At 41.4% G+C, this 20,008-nt stretch overlaps 1 protein-coding gene across 5 annotated transcripts in view; it reads left to right on the top strand.

Annotated features, from left to right (window-relative positions):
- LOC115652947 (deleted in malignant brain tumors 1 protein-like) overlaps window positions 1-20,008 on the top strand; it is an 81,375-nt gene that overhangs the window by 47,740 nt on the left and 13,627 nt on the right. For 2 of the 5 annotated variants that reach the window (XM_030565593.1, XM_030565591.1), the window contains exons 12-19: window positions 1,805-2,119; window positions 4,069-4,383; window positions 5,448-5,762; window positions 8,864-9,178; window positions 11,512-11,826; window positions 11,987-12,301; window positions 14,148-14,462; window positions 17,867-18,181. In XM_030565593.1, the coding sequence (XP_030421453.1) occupies window positions 1,805-2,119; window positions 4,069-4,383; window positions 5,448-5,762; window positions 8,864-9,178; window positions 11,512-11,826; window positions 11,987-12,301; window positions 14,148-14,462; window positions 17,867-18,181 (2,520 nt within the window). The remainder of the gene's footprint in view (window positions 1-1,804; window positions 2,120-4,068; window positions 4,384-5,447; window positions 5,763-8,863; window positions 9,179-11,511; window positions 11,827-11,986; window positions 12,302-14,147; window positions 14,463-17,866; window positions 18,182-20,008) is intronic. The other 3 variants (XM_030565592.1, XM_030565596.1, XM_030565595.1) reach the window with 3 other exon arrangements.

Below are 20,008 nucleotides of genomic sequence, written 5' to 3'. Positions count from 1 at the left end.
GTTTTTCCTCAGTAATTAGTACATTTGCACAGAAAGATGCTAGAAAAGCATTTATTAAATTAAAAAAAATCCAAATTAAGGCTCACTCTTTTTTGGTGTCTCATTTTGTTTTCATGTTTTGTCATTTTTTCTTTTTATTATGGTTAGGGGCCTCAAAAGCCGGAAGTGGCCCAGCCTCTCTGGACCTCTGAAAGGACCTGCCTCCCTCCCAACTTGTCTGTGAGGGACCACTACAGAGATCAAGACCAATATCTGCACACTGTTCAATGCCCACACATTTTAGGGGTTTGAATAATTCAAACATCTAGGCCTTAATTTCTCAAAGGCACTGAACACTCGTTTGTACCTTAAGCACCTCTCTCTGCTTTCATTGCCCTTCCCAATCTTTGTCTGTGTCATCTATTTTGATTATGAACTCTTCAGAGAAGACACCATCTGTTACTATATTTTTGTTTAGTGCCTAGAACAATAAAGCCCTAATCTCTGTTATCTACAGTAATAACAGTATCACCAACTCTTGGGTGGTTGTTTTTTCTGCAAGTGACAAGATTTCAAAATGGGCTGGAGCCAGTTTGTGAAGACACAAGAACCTCCAGTCCTTTATGCATGAACCAAACGACTGTCCTTTCTGTCCCTGTAGCCTCCTGCCTTGTCCACCTCACACCTTCCAATTTCTGCAGGAAATCGGACAGGGATCCTTCAAACAGCCTCCTTCACTACATAATTCTGATTCATTCCCTGAACACTATCCATTCCGTGCACTGAATGAGGCAGAAGTCCTGGTGAAATAATAGCATGTGATCGTGTAATTAAAGACAGCATCTTAATGCATATGCATACGAGGGCAAGTTAATATTGCATTTTAAGTCTGGCATTTCTGAACTTTAATAATGGTCTTTTAACATACTTTTTGTGCTTGTGTGTGTAATATAAAAAATATTTGCAAATATGCTATTCAGTTCATTAGATATTTTGTGTAAAATGTCACACAGGAGCTGCATAAGTGTTGGAAGCTATTCATGTTATTCTGTCTATTTCCCATGACTCCAGAGCATTGTTCATTCTGAATTGTTCAGCATGTTGGTATGGGGAGTTAGTGTAAGGAGAGCGCTAAAGCCTCTGTGATATGTGGGGAAGCAAGCGTGGTGTGCTGGCAGCTCCAGTGTGGAGATGTGAAGAAAACATAAAGACTAAAGCTGGTTGTCTGTTGAGGCAAAATAGTTGAAAAGCCATAATATCAGATTTTTTAAAAGGGAAAAAACATGGCACATAATATTATAATAGTTATTAAGGTTTTTGTCATCCAAAAAAATTAAGATTTTTTTAAAAAGTTTACAAGAAAAAATATGAAACTGTTTTATGATACTTAAACAGCTTAATACCATTTGGAAACACTTATTCCACTGTTCTGGATATATAAAGAAACAATTTTGCAAAAATTCATGGAGGACTTTTGCTCAATGGCAGATTTCCAGAATCACAAAGGGCTTGACAGTTTAGGAGGGGGAAATATTTAAATGTCATAAATTTCTGTCACAGAACCCATGGGCATAAAGTACACTCTTACTTATAAACCCTCAAATCTAAATGAGGAACAACAAGGCTTTTGACTTTTGGAAATATATAGTGTGTTTAGGACATAGCTCCTTTGATGCACTTCAAAATCTCCATTCCTGAGGGAGCACCACCAAGAATTACCAAGGATGTCAGCTTGATTAATTGTTTTATTTCTGGTAACATGCAAACACTGACTTCCTGTTCAATAGGAATATGACATATTAACAGCAGAGATTTATCCCTACAGGAAGCAACCAGGTCAGACTGGTGAATGGGGCAGATCGCTGCTCTGGGAGAGTGGAAATCTATAATGATGGCATGTGGGGAACAGTCTGTGATGATTTCTGGGACCTATCAGATTCCAATATTGTTTGCAAACAGCTTGGATGTGGACACGCTCTTCTTTCAAATCTCTCTGGACATTATGGGGAAGGATCAGGGAAGATCTGGCTAGATGATCTGAATTGCTCTGGGAATGAATCCAAGCTCTGGGAATGTTCTTCCAGAGGATGGGATCAACATAACTGTCATCACTATGAAGATGCAGGAATTCTCTGCTCAGGTATGGACAATGAATTCTCTATTGAACCTGATTAACAGGAAAATAAATCATAGATTCCAAAGCCAGAAAGGCCCATTGTGATCTCTAGTCTGACTACTTATTTAAAAAAAGGACATAGGACTTCCTAAAATAATTCCTAGAACATAACTTTTAGAAGAACATGCAATCTTGATTTAAACGTTGAAAGTGATGGAGAATCCACCATGATTGTCGTTAATTTTTTCCAATGGCTAAATTCCCTCCCTGGTAAAAAATTATACCTTATTTCCATTGTGAATTTGTCTAGTTTCAGCTTCCAGCCATTAGATCATGTTATACCTTTTGTCTGCTAGACTGAAGAGCCTATTGTCAAAAATTTGTTCCCCATGTTGGCCCTTATAGACTGTGGTCATCACCTCATAACCTTCTCTTTGTTAGTCTCAAGGAGGTCAATATATTTAGTTTATCACTAGAGTCATATTCTCCAGTTCTTTAATCATTCTTGTGGCTCTTCTTTGAACTATTCATTTTATCAGCATCTTTCTTTAATTGTAGGCACCAGAACTGGACATAGTATTCCAGCTGCTGTCACTCCAGTGCCAAATAGAATGATAAAATAACCTCTCTAATCCTACATGAGATTCCTCTGTTTGTCCATCCAAGGATGGTATTAGCCCTTTTGGCCCCAGTGTTGCACTGGGAGCTCATGTTCAGTTGTTTATCTATTACTACTTCCAAAATCTTTTTCAGAGTTGCTGCTTCCAAGGATAGAGTCTTCCATCCTATAAGTAAGGCCTATATTATTTGTTCCTAGATATATACATTTAGCCTTATTAAAACACACATTGCTTTCTTGCACTCAGCTTACCAAGAGATCCAGATTGGCCTGTATCAGTGACTTGTCTTCTTCATTATTAACCACTCCCAGAATCTTTGTGTCATCTGCACGCTTTATATTTTCTTTCATGCAATTGATAACAATGTTTAAATATCCTAGTGCCAAAAACTGATCCCTGAGGGACACCACTAAAACTACACCCGCTGGATGAGGATTTCCCTTCATAATTACTAGGTTTGTTGATTAATCGCAGTTCACTCATGTGATTAATTCAAAAAAAATTAATTGTGAAGAATTTTTTTAATCGCCCATTGATATCTCCTCATGACAAGAATAGCACCAGAGCGTAAAGCTAACTTATCAAGGAGTTTAGATACTATGGATGCCGAAAATTAAGGTCCATATTTAGGCTTTTACTAGCCACTGACATATTTCCATCCATCACTTTCACTGCCTTGAGGTTCCCAAGATATAGCTTCCATTTCCAGCTTTGCTGTAGGTTTTCTATTCACCTTGGACAAATAACTTACGTTGAAGTTTCTAAATATATTTAGCTGTTGCTTTGCTCCGTGTTGCAATGCTTAACTGAGTAGGGAGCCAAAGACTCATTTTCAAAAGTGACTTGGGCACTTAGATCTTCAAAGCCATTTAGACCCTGACTCACATTGAAATCAGTAGGAGTTTGGCACCAAAATACCTCTGAGGATCTGGCTCTTAGGAGCTCAAGTGCCATTTGACTCCTAAATGTCTGTCACTTTTCATAATGTAGCTTAGACTCGTAAGTCACTTAGCTGTTGCAATGCAAAATGGAACAATGCCTAAATACCTTTACAGATCTGGATCTTAATCTATCTTTGCCTGAGTTGCCCATGTGTAAAATTGGGATATTCATACTTTCCCCCACGCTTTGTCTGTCTTCTTTATCTAGATTGCAGGATCTTCAGGACAGGGACTGTCTCTTACTGTGTGTTTAGCAAGTATCTAGCATTATGGAGCCTCAGTCTTGATTGGGGCCCCAAAGCAGTACTGTAATACAAATAAATAAAACAAAACAACAATAATTAATAACTAAAAATTAGCTTGGTTTTTAAAAAATGCTAAACAACTTACATTGCAAGACTTTTCCTTACAGGAAGCCAACAGGTCAGACTGGTGAATGGGATCGATCGCTGTGCTGGGAGAGTGGAGATTTCCTACAATGGCACCTGGGGGACAGTCTGTGATCATTCCTGGGACCTATCAGATGCCAGTATCGTTTGCAAACAACTGAGATGTGGGCATGCCATCAGTGCAACTGTCTCTGCTCATTATGGGCAAGGATCAGGGCAGATCTGGCTGGATGAGTTGAAATGCTCTGGAACTGAATCCACTCTCTCAGAATGTCCTTCCGAGGGCTGGGGGCAGCATAACTGTGGGCATCATGAAGATGCAGGAGTGCTCTGTTCAGGTCTGTTCTGTGAACACTCTGTTCAACTGATAAACAAAGAAATAATATGAGGGATGAATGTTAGAAAATGGCGATTGAAAATCAGAAGGCAGTTGAGTGTGATGGAGAAAAATCTCCCTGCTGGTTATGAGTCTTTCTGGCATTTATTCAGGCAAAATTATAAATAGTCTTTCTCCTCCTAAGAGCAGAGTTAGATCCATCCCCTTGACTGTAGGGCTTTGTGGGATGGGGACACACCTTCCCCCAAATTGTGTGAACCCCAGAATTTTTCATGTCATTATGATGTTACCTATAGCAGGGCCAAAACCCTGTTATATGTCACAGTTGGCCACACTGTATTTTGCAACCTAACTAATGTTTTAAACTCAGACTGTTGAACTAGGAAATTAAAACTAGGAATGGAGCTGAGATTGAGGCAAGGATACCTGTGGGACATAGCACTGAGCTGTCAGCTACAGTATGGAAATGCAGAGAAAACCTGCAACCAAGCCCTGTTGTCTCTAAAGGCAAAATACAGAGAAGTTATAATTTTAAATTGAAAAAAGAAAAGTCCCAGGACACATTAAGTTATTTGTCACAAGAAATATTATGAGAAATTTAATATTCTTTATTTTACAAGAAACATTATTTGAAACCAACTAATATTTATTTAATATTTTAAACCACTTAAAAACTCACAATCCACTATACTGAACACATAGGGATCCAAATATGTAAAAATTCACAAAGGAGACTTGCTTACAAGCAGATAAACCAGAATAACAAGGAATATTAATTGAGGGGGGGGGCTGGGTGAAGGGAATCAAACACCATTGACTTCTGTTGTGACCATGACAAACATAAAATTTCACTCATAACCCCATCAAGTCTGAATGTGCATTTCACTGCCCTGTGCAGTTGCAAAATACATTGTAAGTAGGAGATGATACCCACCAGATGCTGCAATACCTCCAGATCATATGTTCACTGTCATAAATTGCTGCGGTTGTCTTTGTAGCTCAGGTGTTTTCTGAAATCTTACAAAAATCCTGTTCTTCGATAGCATCTGGAATTTCTCCCTACAGGAAGCGAACAGATCAGACTGGTGAATGGAGTAGACAGATGCTCTGGGAGAGTGGAAGTTTATTACAATGGCACCTGGGGGACAGTCTGTGATGATTCCTGGGACACATCAGATGCCAATGTTGTTTGCAAAGAATTGGGATGTGGACACGCCATCAATGCACCTGGCTCAGCTCATTATGGACAAGGATCAGGGCAGATCTGGCTGGATGATGTGAGTTGCTCTGGGAGTGAATCCTATCTTCGGGACTGTTCCTCCAGAGGATGGGGCCAGCACAACTGTGGGCACGGTGAAGACGCTGGAGTTCTCTGCTCAGGTCTGTTCTGTGATTGCTCTATTGAATTTGATTAAGAGAATTAATATAAGAGATGAATATTAACTAAACAATATGCAATAAAAGGAGACGGTAGCTGAGTATGATGGAGAAGAATCTCCCTGATGGACCCAGAATTCTTTCTCACATTTGTTTCTACACTCTGTCCTAAACAGCACAATGAAGTTGGGACAGAATTTTGTCCTTAGTGTTATCACCAGATTTCTCCAACTCATGGCCTCTGTCTGCTCCAAATCATTTGTGGTCTGAGGTTATGAATTAATAATTTAAAATATACTAAGTATATCAGGCTTGGTACTAACCTATGCGGCATCACAGTATTCATGTCTTTTGAGATGCAGCCCTTACTATGATTCTTTGCTTTTTAGCCCTTGACTTTGTAGCATTACAAAACTTTTTCTCTTACTCTGTGGATTTTTTCCTTAATAATTTTTCTGAGATTTTATTCAAAGATTTTGAAAAATACAAGTAAATTATATCTCTCCACTTTTAGCTGTTCTTTTAGTGATATGTGAGAGCAGCATGTTTTTCCGTACAAAAATGCCTTTTCAACTATATGTACTTAATTTTAGCCATATTGTCACACCGGCCTATATTTAATTAGACTAACAAGCATCGTCACATGTTCCTGCTGAAATACGGATATAAATTACAACAGCAGTATCAGGGGAAGAAGTAAATTGGTCAGAGAAGCTAGGTATTAACCACTTAGAGTTCTGTAAAAATGCTCGATATCTGGAGGGAAGAATTGCAATCTGCTAAAGAATGCAATAATAAAGTAATACTGTCACGTAATCTAACCTATGACAATTTCCCTCTTGGCCAGCACACTGACAATTGAATTACAGAAGGAAACACAGAAGCTGCTACAGCTTGAACTAAGGCTCTGGAGCTCAGGCTGTAACAGACTCATGTCCTCTGGGGATCAGGCACATAGTGGGGGCTGTAACACTCACCAGTGAATTATTCTGATTCCTCCCCTGCAGATTTAGAAGGAAGGCTCATTACCCAGCCATCAATATTCTAAGATCTCTTTCTTTTTACCCATTAACAAATTATCCTTTACAGGACTCTGATGAGTATTTTATTATTCTGGTCTTTTATTTTCAAGGGCTGGCTGACATTTTTCTCCATTCCATTTCTCAAAAGCTTTTAAATCCTGTCTGTCCTACTCTACGACCGGTTATCTTCTTGGCACTGTGGCTACATGTTCCAAACTCAGAATACTCAAATTTAGCTTCAAGGTGTTGGACTGATACAAGTCTCATTTCTAAGGTAGCTTTAGGCATGGTGGCTGGTTCTGTAATTCCTGAGATTTAGAGTGAAATCTTCACCCCACTGAAATCAATGGGAGACTTGCCAACAAATGCAAGGGGGCCAGGACTTCACCTGTTAAATAGTCATTTTAACTCCCTGCAGTGGCATGAGAGTGAGGGGGGATCTCTGCGGGAAGTAAAGTATAATGGTTCTCATCCTTATCAGAATCATTACTATCATGGATGCAATGGGAGTTTCTAACAAAACTGTAAAACTGTAGCAACCCTTAGATTTAGGCAGCCTAACATTTTCCACTATACTGCATTCTTGCAATCTTTTCTTTTTTTTCTTTAGAAGCTCTGACACCTCCATTGTTTGCAGCAGGCTTGGCTATTTAGTAGAGGGAACTCCCTCAGTGTAGCAAAGTGTCTTTTCTTTGTCCTGTGAAATTTCATCCAGATTTAGCTAAGCTGGCGAGTGTTGCAAGTCACCATTTCCCTTCTTTCCCCTGGGTTCTTCAGAAAAATGTCAGCCTTGAAGATTCCAAGGTTGGTCTCAGGCCGCTGCCAAAGCAGCAGCAGCAGTTACTGCATTTTGAGCTAGCAGAGCAGCTCCAGCAGGAGCTGGTAGAAAGAGCTCAGCTCACCCCACACTGCCCAGCCCTTTTTCCTACTCCTTTCAACCCAACACAGGGTTCCCAACATACCATCCTTCCCCCCTTTGGGGCAACACATAGGCAGGGGGGAGCTCCCCCAAATGATAGTATTGGTGAGAGAAAGTTGAGCCTGCCTTTTGCAATCCACTTGGATAAATGCATTATAAAACAGTCTTTAACTTCCACAAGACCCCAGCCCCATTCAGTGCACATACTGGATGCATAAGGAAGCAAAAATAATGTGGAACAGGCAACCATAAACCAGGCATTTCCTAATTTTCAGATGTTCGATTCTGTAACCTACCAATGTTTGTTTGTTTAACAAGTGCTTGTAGGTAATACATATAGCCATTAATGTTATTCACTGAATTTCCCGTGACTACAGAGCAAAGACCATTCTGATTTGCACAGAGTGCTGAATGCAGAAAATCAGTGTTCTCGGAGCATGGAGATTTTCTTGCATGGTGTGAAGTAGAATTCTGGATAATAATCTGCATGACACTAGTGATGCCAGTACAGTGTGCAGGTATCTGTAGTGCAGAGGTAGAGAGAGAGCTTATAACTGACTTTCTTATGGCAGAAATTTCTAGTCATAATTTTAGTTAAAAACTAAAATCAGTGCTCCAGAGAATTGTAATTGTTTTTTAAAAATTAGGAATCATGAAAAGTGAAATAATCTGTTTTCATGCAAAATTGATTTGAACCATTTAATAATGTTTAACTAGCAGCTTAACACAATTTTAAAAACTGACTCAAACATATTAATTATGTGGGACCTGTTGAAATCAATGTGATTCTTTCCATTAACTTCAATGGGCTTTGAACCCATTTTAAGTCCATAAAAGGACACAAGTGTAAGATATATAGAGGACTTTTCCTCAATAGCCAGCTGGTGAGAGTGAAAAAAAATAAATGTTACAAATTCTGAAAAATTATACAACCCTGCTTCTAATCATTCCTAAGATTGAATGTGGAATGGGCCTATGCAGTTCTGAAATGCAAGAAATGGAGGAGATGAAACCCACCAGCCACTGCAATAGCTCCACAGAAGATATTCACTGTTGTAAATTGCTATGAACATCATGTTCATTTGCCCAGATGTTTCTGAAACCTTACAAACCTCTTCTTTTTCAGTAGGAATGACATTAACATCTGGAATTCCTCCCTGTAGGAAGCAAACAGATCAGACTGGTGAATGGAGTAGACAGATGCTCTGGGAGAGTGGAAGTTTATTACAATGGCACCTGGGGGACAGTCTGTGATGATTCCTGGGACACATCAGATGCCAATGTTGTTTGCAAAGAATTGGGATGTGGACACGCCATCAATGCACCTAGCTCAGCTCATTATGGACAAGGATCAGGGCAGATCTGGCTGGATGACGTGAGTTGCTCTGGAAGCGAATCCTATCTTCAGGACTGTTCCTCCAGTGGATGGGGTCAGCACAACTGTGGGCATGGTGAAGACGCTGGAGTTCTCTGCTCAGGTCTGTTCATTCTCTATTGAAGCTGATTAGCTGGGGATTAATTTAAGAATTGTGTATTAAGTGACAGAGAAGCAATACAATAAGAAGAGAGCTGTGCAGAGTAGAGGAAAATCTTCCTGCTCATCACACGCACATATTACTGCTTGGCATTGTTGAGCCCATTTCCAAATCTGGAATCAGGTGTATTGGCAGTGATGGTGTACTGAGTAATGTACTGTATAGAATCCTGCACAGTCCCTGCCCTAGTATATTCATGCTATACCTGTCCATTACAGATATCCAGAGTTAATCAGAGGGCCCAATGAGTGCCTCAGGTACTGCCTAGTGCTAGGAAAACCTACTTTTTGAACAAATCGTATGTGCTGCAAATATTGGCTCCCATTACCTGCCTTACTTAGAGCTGTGTGGCAAGAGCGTCAATCACAGATATATCAGACCTGGCAACCTCCACTCAACGAGCACTTCTCCTCTACCTTATACAGTTCCATACAGCACTGACAGAACTTCATCTTTAATGTTAACAGCAAACCTCATCAGCTTGCTATCCCCTGCACCTCCAACTTGTTAATATCTGACCATATCTGAATGTGTTGTTTTAAATATCTCAAGTAATCTTGGCTCCAGCATAGACTTCTCAAGCATCTCACTATTAAACACTTTCATACCTGCCAACATTTACAGACAAAACCCAGCATGTTCTAACATGCATGTACTTGTATAAATATTCATTAACATATATTAGTTTACAAACACACTGCCCATTTGTCCTATTTACCTTTTTTCTCCATACATTTATTCCACACAACTTGATCGCATTCATCCTGCACCAACTTTCACTGCAACCCATCCTTCCCCCTACGTGTTGGCAATGCGCATATTCCCCAGACAAAACTTTCTCCACTTCCTAACCCTATTCACTCCACACACACACACCCATCATTCTGCATACACACACACTGAATACATATAGCCACTCATTCTGTACTACCATCTTCACATCTATACCTACCCATTCTACATCCACCCATCTCTACTCCACACATTTCATTTTGAATTCATCTCCCCACTCATTCCACACACACGTTTGATCAGTTCCAAACAGTCTAAGCTACGTGAGAAAAGGGAACACTCAGACATAGGCCCTAACATCGATAGGTAAAACCCAGGGGAAGGACGTTTTCTCTGTTTTCAGTGGAAGTTTCATCCCTCCCAGTAACATCCTTGCGTGCCAGCATTTTCTCTGCACACCCACACAAAGATCTGAAAACTCACGGTCTATGAGGAAAACTGGTAGAGTTGCAAGGTGTGCACTTTTTAAAAATTAACTAAGGTATTTTATGGCCCCAATCCCCATATAATCCCCATCCCTCCAAATTTTTAAAGATTTTATCATTGGAACACTGCTGTGAGATAAAGAACAGAGGCACAAAGAATAGAACGGTCTTTGTCCAAGGTCACACACAAAGTTTATAATAGAAAAGGGAATTAAGTCCAGGTCTCCCAACTCAGTTCTCTACCACTAGACTTTCTTACCATACTGAGATACAGCTTTGTAACAGATCAAAAATGGTCAAAGGCTAGGAAACAAAGAAGCATAGTGAAGGGCTATTTCTGCTTACACCATGTTTGTTTATTTTCTTCAGTTATCTTTCTGACAGACCTTTTCAAAAAAAGTCTAGTAAATTAGAGAATCCTGACTTTTCAATTAAAAAAACTTGCTTGCTTGACCATATCCAGATTTAACTGTTACTCTGCTCTGTCTCCAAGTATTTGCTCTGTCAAGAGATGATAGATAAGACCACTGGTCTAGTATCAGTGGAATCTCCCTGTTCTCCATTTCCTCCCATTTTATTTATTCATTTGATGTGCTGCCATTTTAAATTCATATGTATTAAATACCAAAACCCACAATGAAAAAACAAAGGCAACAAAAGAACAGTATATGTATACGTGTTTTGACGAAGAATAAAAGCCCTTAAACCCACTTCGAGTTCGGGTTCTAAAGGTCATGAGATCCAATATCAGAAAGCTCATGCTCCAAAACGTCTGTTAGTCTATAAGGTGCCACAGGATTCTTTGCTGCTTTTACAGATCCAGACTAACATGGCTACCCCTCTGATACTTAATATCAGAATTATTCGTCTTATTAGCTTAAATTCCACTTAATATTTTATTGATTATAATAAAAAAGGATTTTTCATCATTATATTTTTCCTGGTCTTTATATAGCATTAGTTTTGCTTGAGAATATTGGTGTCATTTGTTCAGATATCTTCATTCAGAAATCTTCACTAGCAATATGCGATACTAACAGCTGGGATTTTTCCCTGTAGGAAGCAAACAGCTCAGACTGGTGAATGGAGCAGATCATTGTGCTGGGAGAGTGGAGGTTTATAATGATGGCACCTGGGGCACAGTTTGTGATGATTACTGGGATCTACTGGCTTCGAATGTTGTTTGCAAACAACTGGGGTGTGGACATATCATCAATGTAACTGTCTCTGCTTATTATGGGGAAGGATCAGGGCAGATCTGGCTGGACAAAGTGAAGTGCTCTGGAACTGAATCCTATATCTGGGAATGTTCTTCTAGTAGATGGGGTAAGAATAACTGTGGACACAGCGAAGATGCAGGAGTTATCTGCTCAGGTATGTTCTATGAATGCTCTATTGAATCTTATTAAAGTAGAATTATGAAGGTACCAGTCAGGACTAAATGGTTATAGCTGTTTTGAGATTCTCACTTAAAGCAGGTTATTCATCTTTTACATAGGAATATGATATTAAAAGCTGGAATATTTTCCTACAGGAAGCAAACAGATCAGACTGGTGAATGGGGCAAATCGTTGCTCTGGGAGAGTGGAGATTTATTACCGTGGTTCCTGGGGGACAGTCTGTGATAATTCCTGGGCCCTTTCAGCTGCCAATGTTGTTTGCAAAGAACTGGGATGTGGACACGCCATCAATGCACCTGGTTTGGCTCACTATGGAAAAGGATCAGGGCAGATCTGGCTGGATGAAGTGAGTTGCTCCGGAAATGAATCCTATCTTCGAGACTGTTCCTCCAAAGGATGGGGTCAGCACAACTGTGAGCACAGTAAAGATGCTGGAGTTTTCTGCTCAGGTCTGTCCTTTTAAAGTTTGTTTGAATATAACTAATAGGGGATAAATATAGTGGGTGGGTGATACCTAACAGAGAAGCCATAACATGAGAAGAACCTGAATATGAGAGTAGGGAGTCTCCTTCCTGGTCACATAATTCTTTTGATATATATTCCTGTAGAATGGTAATCAGACTTTCCAGCTCTGCCAAAGCCAAGTGTTCAAAAACCATGAAATAGGTCCCATAAATCAAGTAATTGGTTGAAAATAATGTGATTTAAAATAATAGAATCATAGTGTTAGAAGGGATCTAGTCAGCTGCTGCCAAAATGCAGGATTTTTGGTGTCTATATCATACAAGACAGATGGCTATCCTATACAGCTTCCTTCTGAAAACCTCCAGTGAAGGAGCTTCTACAACCTGCCTAGGCATCTGTTCCATTGTCCTACTGTTCTTGCAGTTAGGAGGTTTTTCCTGAGATTTAATCAAAATCTCCTACACTGTAGTTTGAACCCATTGTCTTTTGTCCTGCTCTCTGTGGCAAGAGAGAACAAAATTTCTCCATCATTTTTGTGGCAGCCTTTCAAGTATCTGAAAACCACTGTCATTTGCCCCTTCATCTCCTCTTTTCCAAACTAAACATACTGAATTCCTTCAGTTTTGGCTTATATGACTTGCATTCTATTCCTTTAATCATCTTTATTGCTCCAGTTGCTCTACATACTTTCTATACATTGGTGACCAAAACTGGACACAGTACTCCAGCTGAGGCCTAGCCAGTGCTAAGTAGAGCTGTACTATCACCTTCCATGATTTGCATGCTATGCCTCTGTTAATGCAACCTAAAATTACATTTGTGGGGTTTTTTGTTTGTTTGTTTTTGCAACAGTATCACATTGCTGACATGCTGCCTGGGGATGTGATCCACCATGGCTCCCAGATCCTTCTCATCAGTGCTGCTGCCAAGCCAGTTAATCCCCATTCTGTATTTGTGCACTTGGGTTTTCTTCCCTATGTGTAGCACCTTACATTTGTCTTTGCTGAATTTCTTTTTGTTGTCTATAGCCCAGTTCTCCAATGTATCAAAAATTCTTTTGAATATTAGCTCTGTCTTCCAAAGCGTTCACAACCACCATTAGCTTTGTGTCATCTGCAAATTTGATCAGTATGCTCTCTATTCCTACATCCAGGTCATTAATAAAGTTGTTAAATAACAGTGCACCAAGAACAGCTCCCTGTGGAACCTGACATAAGGCCTCAGTCCAATATGACATTACTCCTTTAACAATCAATCTTTATTCGCAGTTGTTTAACCAATTATGTATCCACTCAATGGTAGTTTGGCCAAGCCTGCATTTCTCCTGCTTACTTAACAGAATGTCATGTGGGACTGTGTCAAAAGCCTTGCCAAAGTCCAGGTATATTGTGTGCATTGCATTCCCCCTATCCACCAAACCCGTTACCCTGTCAAAGAAGAAAAGCAAGCTGGCTTGGCATGGTTTGTTCTTAGTAAATCCATACTGGGTGATCACCCCTTCATGCTCCAGGTATTCACAAACTGAATGTTTTATACATTGTTCTAGTAGCTCCCAGGCATCGAGGTCAGGCTGACTGGTCTATAGTTTCCTGGCTTCTCCTTTTCCCCCTTTTTAAAGATGGGCACCACATTAGCCCTTTTCCAGTCTTCCGTGACCACTCCTGTCATCCATGAGTTGCAAATATTATTGCCAGTGATGCCAAGATTTCTTCAGCCAATTTCTTCAGTACCCTCGGTTGAATAGCATCAGGCCCCGTTGACTTGAATTCATTCAGAGTAGTCAGTTGATCACAGGAATATGATATTAAAAGCTGGGATTTTTTCCTACAGGAACCAAACAGATCAGACTGGTGAATGGGGCAGATCGTTGCTCTGGGAGAGTGGAGATTCATTACAATGGCGCCTGGGGGACAGTCTGTGATGATTCCTGGGACATATCAGATGTCAATGTTGTTTGTAAAGAATTGGGATGTGGACACGCCATTGATGCCCCTACCTCAGCTTATTATGGGCAAGGATCAGGGCAGATCTGGCTGGATGATGTGAGTTGCTCTGGGAGTGAATCCTATCTTCGGGACTGTTCCTCCAGAGGATGGGGTCAGCATAACTGCGGGCACGGTGAAGACGCTGGAGTTCTCTGCTCAGGTCTGTTCTTTGAAAGCTTTATAAGTGGGTGGTAACTAAAAGAGAAGCCATAAAATGAGAAGAAACTCAGTATGAAAGTAGAGAATCTCTTTGTCTGTCACACAATTCTTTTGAGATATATTTCTTTGGAATGGTAACCAGAATTTCAAGCTCTGCCTAACCCAAGTATTCAAAAATCATGAGTTATCACTAAAAAATCAGGAAACTGGTTAAAAATAGAGAGATTTAAAATCATACAATCCTGGAATCATAGTGGCATAGTGTTTAAAGTGACCCATAGGGTCACTGAGTCTAACCCCTGCCAAGATGAAAGATGAGTTGTGGTTAAACCATCCAAGGCAACTATGCAGCCTCCTTCTGAAAACCTCCAGGGAAGGAGCTTCCATAACTTCACTAGGCCTCTGTTCCATTGTCCTCCTGTTCTTAAAGTTGAGAAGTTTTTCCTGAGATTTAATCTAAATCTGCTCTGCTGTAGTTTGAACCCATTGCCTCTTGCCCTGCCCTCTGTGGCAAGAGAGAACAACTTTTCTCCATCTATTTGTGTCCTGCTGGCAGAAAGCAGAAGACCAGAAGTCCGAAGTGTAGGCAATGTGATATTCACTGGGGTTAGTTTCAAACAAACATATGCATAGCTCTGACACTGCAGAACCTTTGTCCCCGTGTTCCAGTTCCCCCTTCCTTAGCGGGTATAATTATAACTATAATGCATGGTATTGGTCCCGCCCCTTACAATTTATGATCAAGTTCCGTTTTGGAGAGTCTTGAGTCAGGGGCTTGGTACCACCTTTTTGTATCCCATTGAACAGGTAGGGAGTGAGGTTGTGTACTAGCCAACGCCAGGCCTTTCTTTGGCTTTTAGTGTCTTTCCCCACCCCCTCTTGCCCCTCTAACTGGCTGTTAATCTTAACTTTAGAGAGGAGCCAGGCAGCCTTCCAGTGTATGCTCATACATATACTAGCATACCCAGTAACACTTTAAGTCTGTTTCTTATCTTTTCTCATTGTGCTAAAAGTCCCATTTGGCTGCGAGAAATAGAACACACAATGTCTTTGGTCTTTGTTCACACATATTAGTAAGGATATAAGAGTATCAAAAATCAAACTCAAAATTCTATTTCAGGCAAACCAACAGGTCTATATACTAACAGCAGCCTTACAAGTATTTAAAGACTGCTATCACTTCCCCACGGACTCTCCTCTATTCCAAACTAAACATACTCAGTTCCTTCAGTTTTTCTCAAGTGGGTTACATTCTTTTCCTTTGCTCATCTTTGTCGCTCTCCTCTGGATCCTTTACAGATTCTCTACAATCTTTCTATACACTGGTGACCATATTGGACACAGTTCTCCAGCAAGGCCCAACCAGCACCAAGTGGAGCGGTACTGTCACCTCTTGTGATTTGCATGCTATGCCTCTGTTAATGCAACAGTAGCAGGTAGCTTGGAGGGCCGAGCAGCTTAGTGGTTAGAGTGCCTGGCTCTCAACCCTTTGATTGGTTGAATAGCCTCAGTGTTTATGGCCTAGAGGAGTAGTGAGATCCGGGCCCTTCCTCTCCATTGAGCCCAAACCCAGGTCCCTTAGGACGTCAGCCCCTGAACAGGGAGGGGATCCCTCCCAGCAGGAAGTGAAAATCCTCTTCCATGGGCTACTTTCTACTGGTCCGTTCAGTTTGAGGAATGGCCCCTCTAGTGCAGTTTGCTGGATGGCTTGTTTCCTGCTTAGTTCCCTCTTGGTCTAGGGCAGCGCCTTGCTACAATCTCCAGCTCCTTCAGGCACAGCACCCACAAGTTGGTGAGGGAAAATCCCACAACGTCTCTGGTTTCCACTCAGTAAGCTACTTCAGGTGCTGGAGGCCCCTTCACAGTCTCTCTTGGTTGTGGAAAAAGTGCTTACTCTGAGTCAGCTGCCCTGGCTGGCCAATGACTGCTCCTTCCCTTCAAGTAGGGAGACAGCTAGCTCCTGACTCTTCACCAGTCAGCACCAAACTGAGATAGGCTCTCTTCACCCCTGCTCCCATGCCTGGCATAGGCTGCAGATAGAGCAGGGCTAGCTGAGCCCAAAGGCTCTCTTTAACACTTGCTGTGTAGGCTGGCAGTTTTTCATCAAGCAATCTACAATTGTGTTTGCCTTTTTCCTAACAGCATCACACTGTTGATCCATGTTGAGTGTGTGATCCAACACAACTCCCAGATCCTTCTCAGCAGTGGTGTGCCAGTTACTTCCCATTCTACATTTATACCTTTGGTTTTTCTCCCCTAAATATAGAACATTACATTTGTCTTTGCTGAATTCCTTTTTTTAAATCTGTAGCCTAGTTCTCCAATTTATCAGGATCTCTTTGAATTTTATCTCAATTCACTGAAATGTTGGCAACCCCCCTAGCTTTGTGCTGTCTGCAGATTTGATCAGTATGCTCTATATTCCTCCATCCAGGTCGTTAATAAGGATGTTAAAATAACACCAGACCCAGAACAGACCCCTGTGGAACCTCACTTGACACCGCCCTCCAATCTGACATCATTCCATTAATAATCAATCTTTGTTTGCAGTTGTTTAACCAATTACATATCCATCCACTGGTAGTTCTGCCAAGCCCACATTTCTCCAGCTTACTTATCAGAATGTCATGTGGGACTGTGTCAAAAGCCTTGCTAAAGTCCAGGTATATTATGGCCACTGTGATTCCTTCATCCTCAAAACCAATTACCATGTCTTATGGCTTGTCTACGCTACCGAGGGGGATTGATCTAAGTTATGCAACTTCAGCTGCATGAATAGCATAGCTGAAGTTGACCTACTTAGATCTACTTACTGTGGTGTCTTCACTGTGGTAAGTCGACAGCTGATGCTTTCCCGTCAACTCTGCCTGCACCTCTCGTTCTGGTGGAGTACCGGAGTCGACGGAAGAGCAGTCGGTGGTTGATTTATCACGTCTGGATTAGATGTGATAAATCAACCCCCACTGGATCAATTGCTGCCCATCCAGTGCAAAGTGCAGACAAGCTCTTAGAATAATATCAGACTGGTTTGGCATGATTTGTTCTTAATAAATCCATGCAAGGAGCTAGTGATCATCCCTTCATCCTCCAGGTAATCACAAATTGATTATTTTATACGCTAGTAGTTTCCCTGGTATGTAGTCAGGATGCCTGGTCTATAGTTTCCCATCCTCCTTTTCCCCCTTTTTAAAGATAGGCACTATGTTGGTCCCTAGCCAGTCTTCCCAGGTCTCTACTGTCATCCATGAATTTGCAAACATTATTGCCAGTGGCACCGAGATTTTTTCAGCTAATTCCTTTAGCAGACTGAAGTGAATAAAATCAGGCCCTCCTGACATGAACTCATGCAAATTAGTAAGAAGATCAAAGGAACATGATATTAATATGTGCAATTTCTCCCTACAGGAAGTAAACAGATCAAACTGGTGAATGGAATAGATAGATGCTCTGGGAGAGTGGAGATTTATTACAATGGCACCTGGGGGACAGTCTGTGATGATTCCTGGGACAAATCAGATGCCAATATTGTTTGCCAAGAATTGGGATGTGGAAGCGCCCTTAATGCACCTGGCTCAGCTCATTATGGGGAAGGATCAGGGCAGATCTGGCTGGATGATGTGAGTTGCTTTGGAAATGAATCCTATCTTCGGGACTGTTCCTCCAGAGGATGGGGTCAGCATAACTGTGGGCACGGTGAAGATGCTGGAGTTCTTTGCTCAGGTCTGTTTTTTGAAAGTTTTATTGAATCTAATTAATAGGGGGTTAATGTAAGAGGTTAATGTTACCTAACAGAGAAGTCATAAAATGAAAAGAACAGTGGAAAATCTACTTTCTGTCCCACAATTCTTTTGCTATATTGTGTCAAGGCACCTCCTTTGTCTCGCCAGAGCTTAGTGCTTCCCCTCTGGCGATGGTGGGCCTGGGGTTAAATCAGCCCCTCTCTGGGCAGAGTTTGCCTTTCCCCTTCTGTGTTCCCTTGGCCAAACTGACAGTTGGTCTAAGGGGTGATCCTCCACCAAACAAAAAAGAAACTTTCTCATAAACTAAAACCCCAGTGAGGTACCTTTCTCTGCCTCCTTGTTGGCACAGGGTGTGCCCTGTTAGTTTTCCCTAGGGTCTTTGTCCTTACCTAGCAGACACTCAGGTTTGGCTATTTCCCCTATGGGAAGGAACACAGCCTCTCACCCTGGAGAAGCTTATTGGCAGCCCTTAATTGGGACCAGAGGCCCCTAGCTGACCTGGGGTAACCTCGTCTCAGCTTGTAGGGAAAACAGCTTTTAACAGTCATATATTCTTGTGGAATGTTAAAAAGACTTTCCAGCATTGCCATACCCAAGTTTTCAAAAATCTGGAGACGGGCCCAAAAACATTAGGAAATTGGCTAAAAATAATGTGATTTAAAATAATAGAATCATAGACTGCAATGCTCATCTAGTCTAACCCATGCCAGAATGAAGGATTTGTTGTGTCTAAATCATCCAAGACAGATGCCTGTCCAGCCTCCTTTTGGAATCCTCCAGTGAAGGAGCTTCCACGACATCCCGAGGCCTCTGTTCCATTGTTTTACAGTTAGGAAATTTTTCTTCAAATTTAAACTAATCTGCTATGCTGTAGTTTGAACTCATTGCCTCTTGTCCTGCCCTCTGTGAGAAGAAAGAATGATGTTTCTTCATCTTTTTTATGGCAGCCTTTCAAATATTTGAAGATCATTGTCATGTGCCCCCTTAATCTCCTCTTTTTTAAACTAAACATATCCAGTTCCTTCAGCCTTTGCTCATACAGCTTGCGTTCCGTCCCTTTGATCATGTTTGTCACTCACCGTTGGACCCTTTCCAATTTCTCTACATCCTTTCTATACACTGTTGACCGTAACTGTACATAGTGCTCCAGCTAAGGTCCTACCAGCACCAACTAGAGTGTTACTGTCACCTCCTGTGATTTGCATGCCTCTGTTAATGCAATTGTAACAGGTGACTTGGAGGGCCAGGTGGCCCAGTTGTTGGAGCGCCTGCATCTCTTCCCCCTCATTGGTTGAGCAGCCTCAGTCTTTAAGGCTTGTGGGGCAAGGGAACCCAGGTCCTCCCTCTCCACTCCTCCCAGATGATGCCCCTGTGTATGTCAACCCCTGATGGAGGGCAGGGGGCGGGCAGGGAAGGATGGATCAAAGGAAAAGGAGAAAGCTCTCTTTTCCCTGGATTTTACTTTGATGGGGATATGTCAATATTCCTTCTTCAGATCCAGGTGGTGATGTACTCTGTTTCCCCTAGCCTGTCAGGAAGTTTGTCAATGCAAGGCATCAGTTACACATCAAATTTTGAGACTGTGTTGACCTTTTGGAGGTCATTACTAAACCAGGTGATCCAATCAGGCTTGGGGCCCAATACTACAGGGCATTTCCAGTCTCTGAATGATTTCTCGATTACTCCTAGTTCTAGCATTGATTGGGTTCTCGCTTAGTGTTTCCCCTCAACTCCTGGGGAAGGGGTTGAGAATTTTCTCTGACTTTAAGCCCCAGTTTCATTTGGATGTTATGGATTATGGATCTGT

Source organism: Gopherus evgoodei, chromosome 5, assembly GCF_007399415.2.
Source record: "Gopherus evgoodei ecotype Sinaloan lineage chromosome 5, rGopEvg1_v1.p, whole genome shotgun sequence".
NCBI classification, from domain to species: Eukaryota; Metazoa; Chordata; order Testudines; family Testudinidae; genus Gopherus; species Gopherus evgoodei.
The sequence above is the reverse complement of the archived record's forward strand: the minus strand, read 5'-3'. Positions and strand labels throughout refer to the sequence as shown.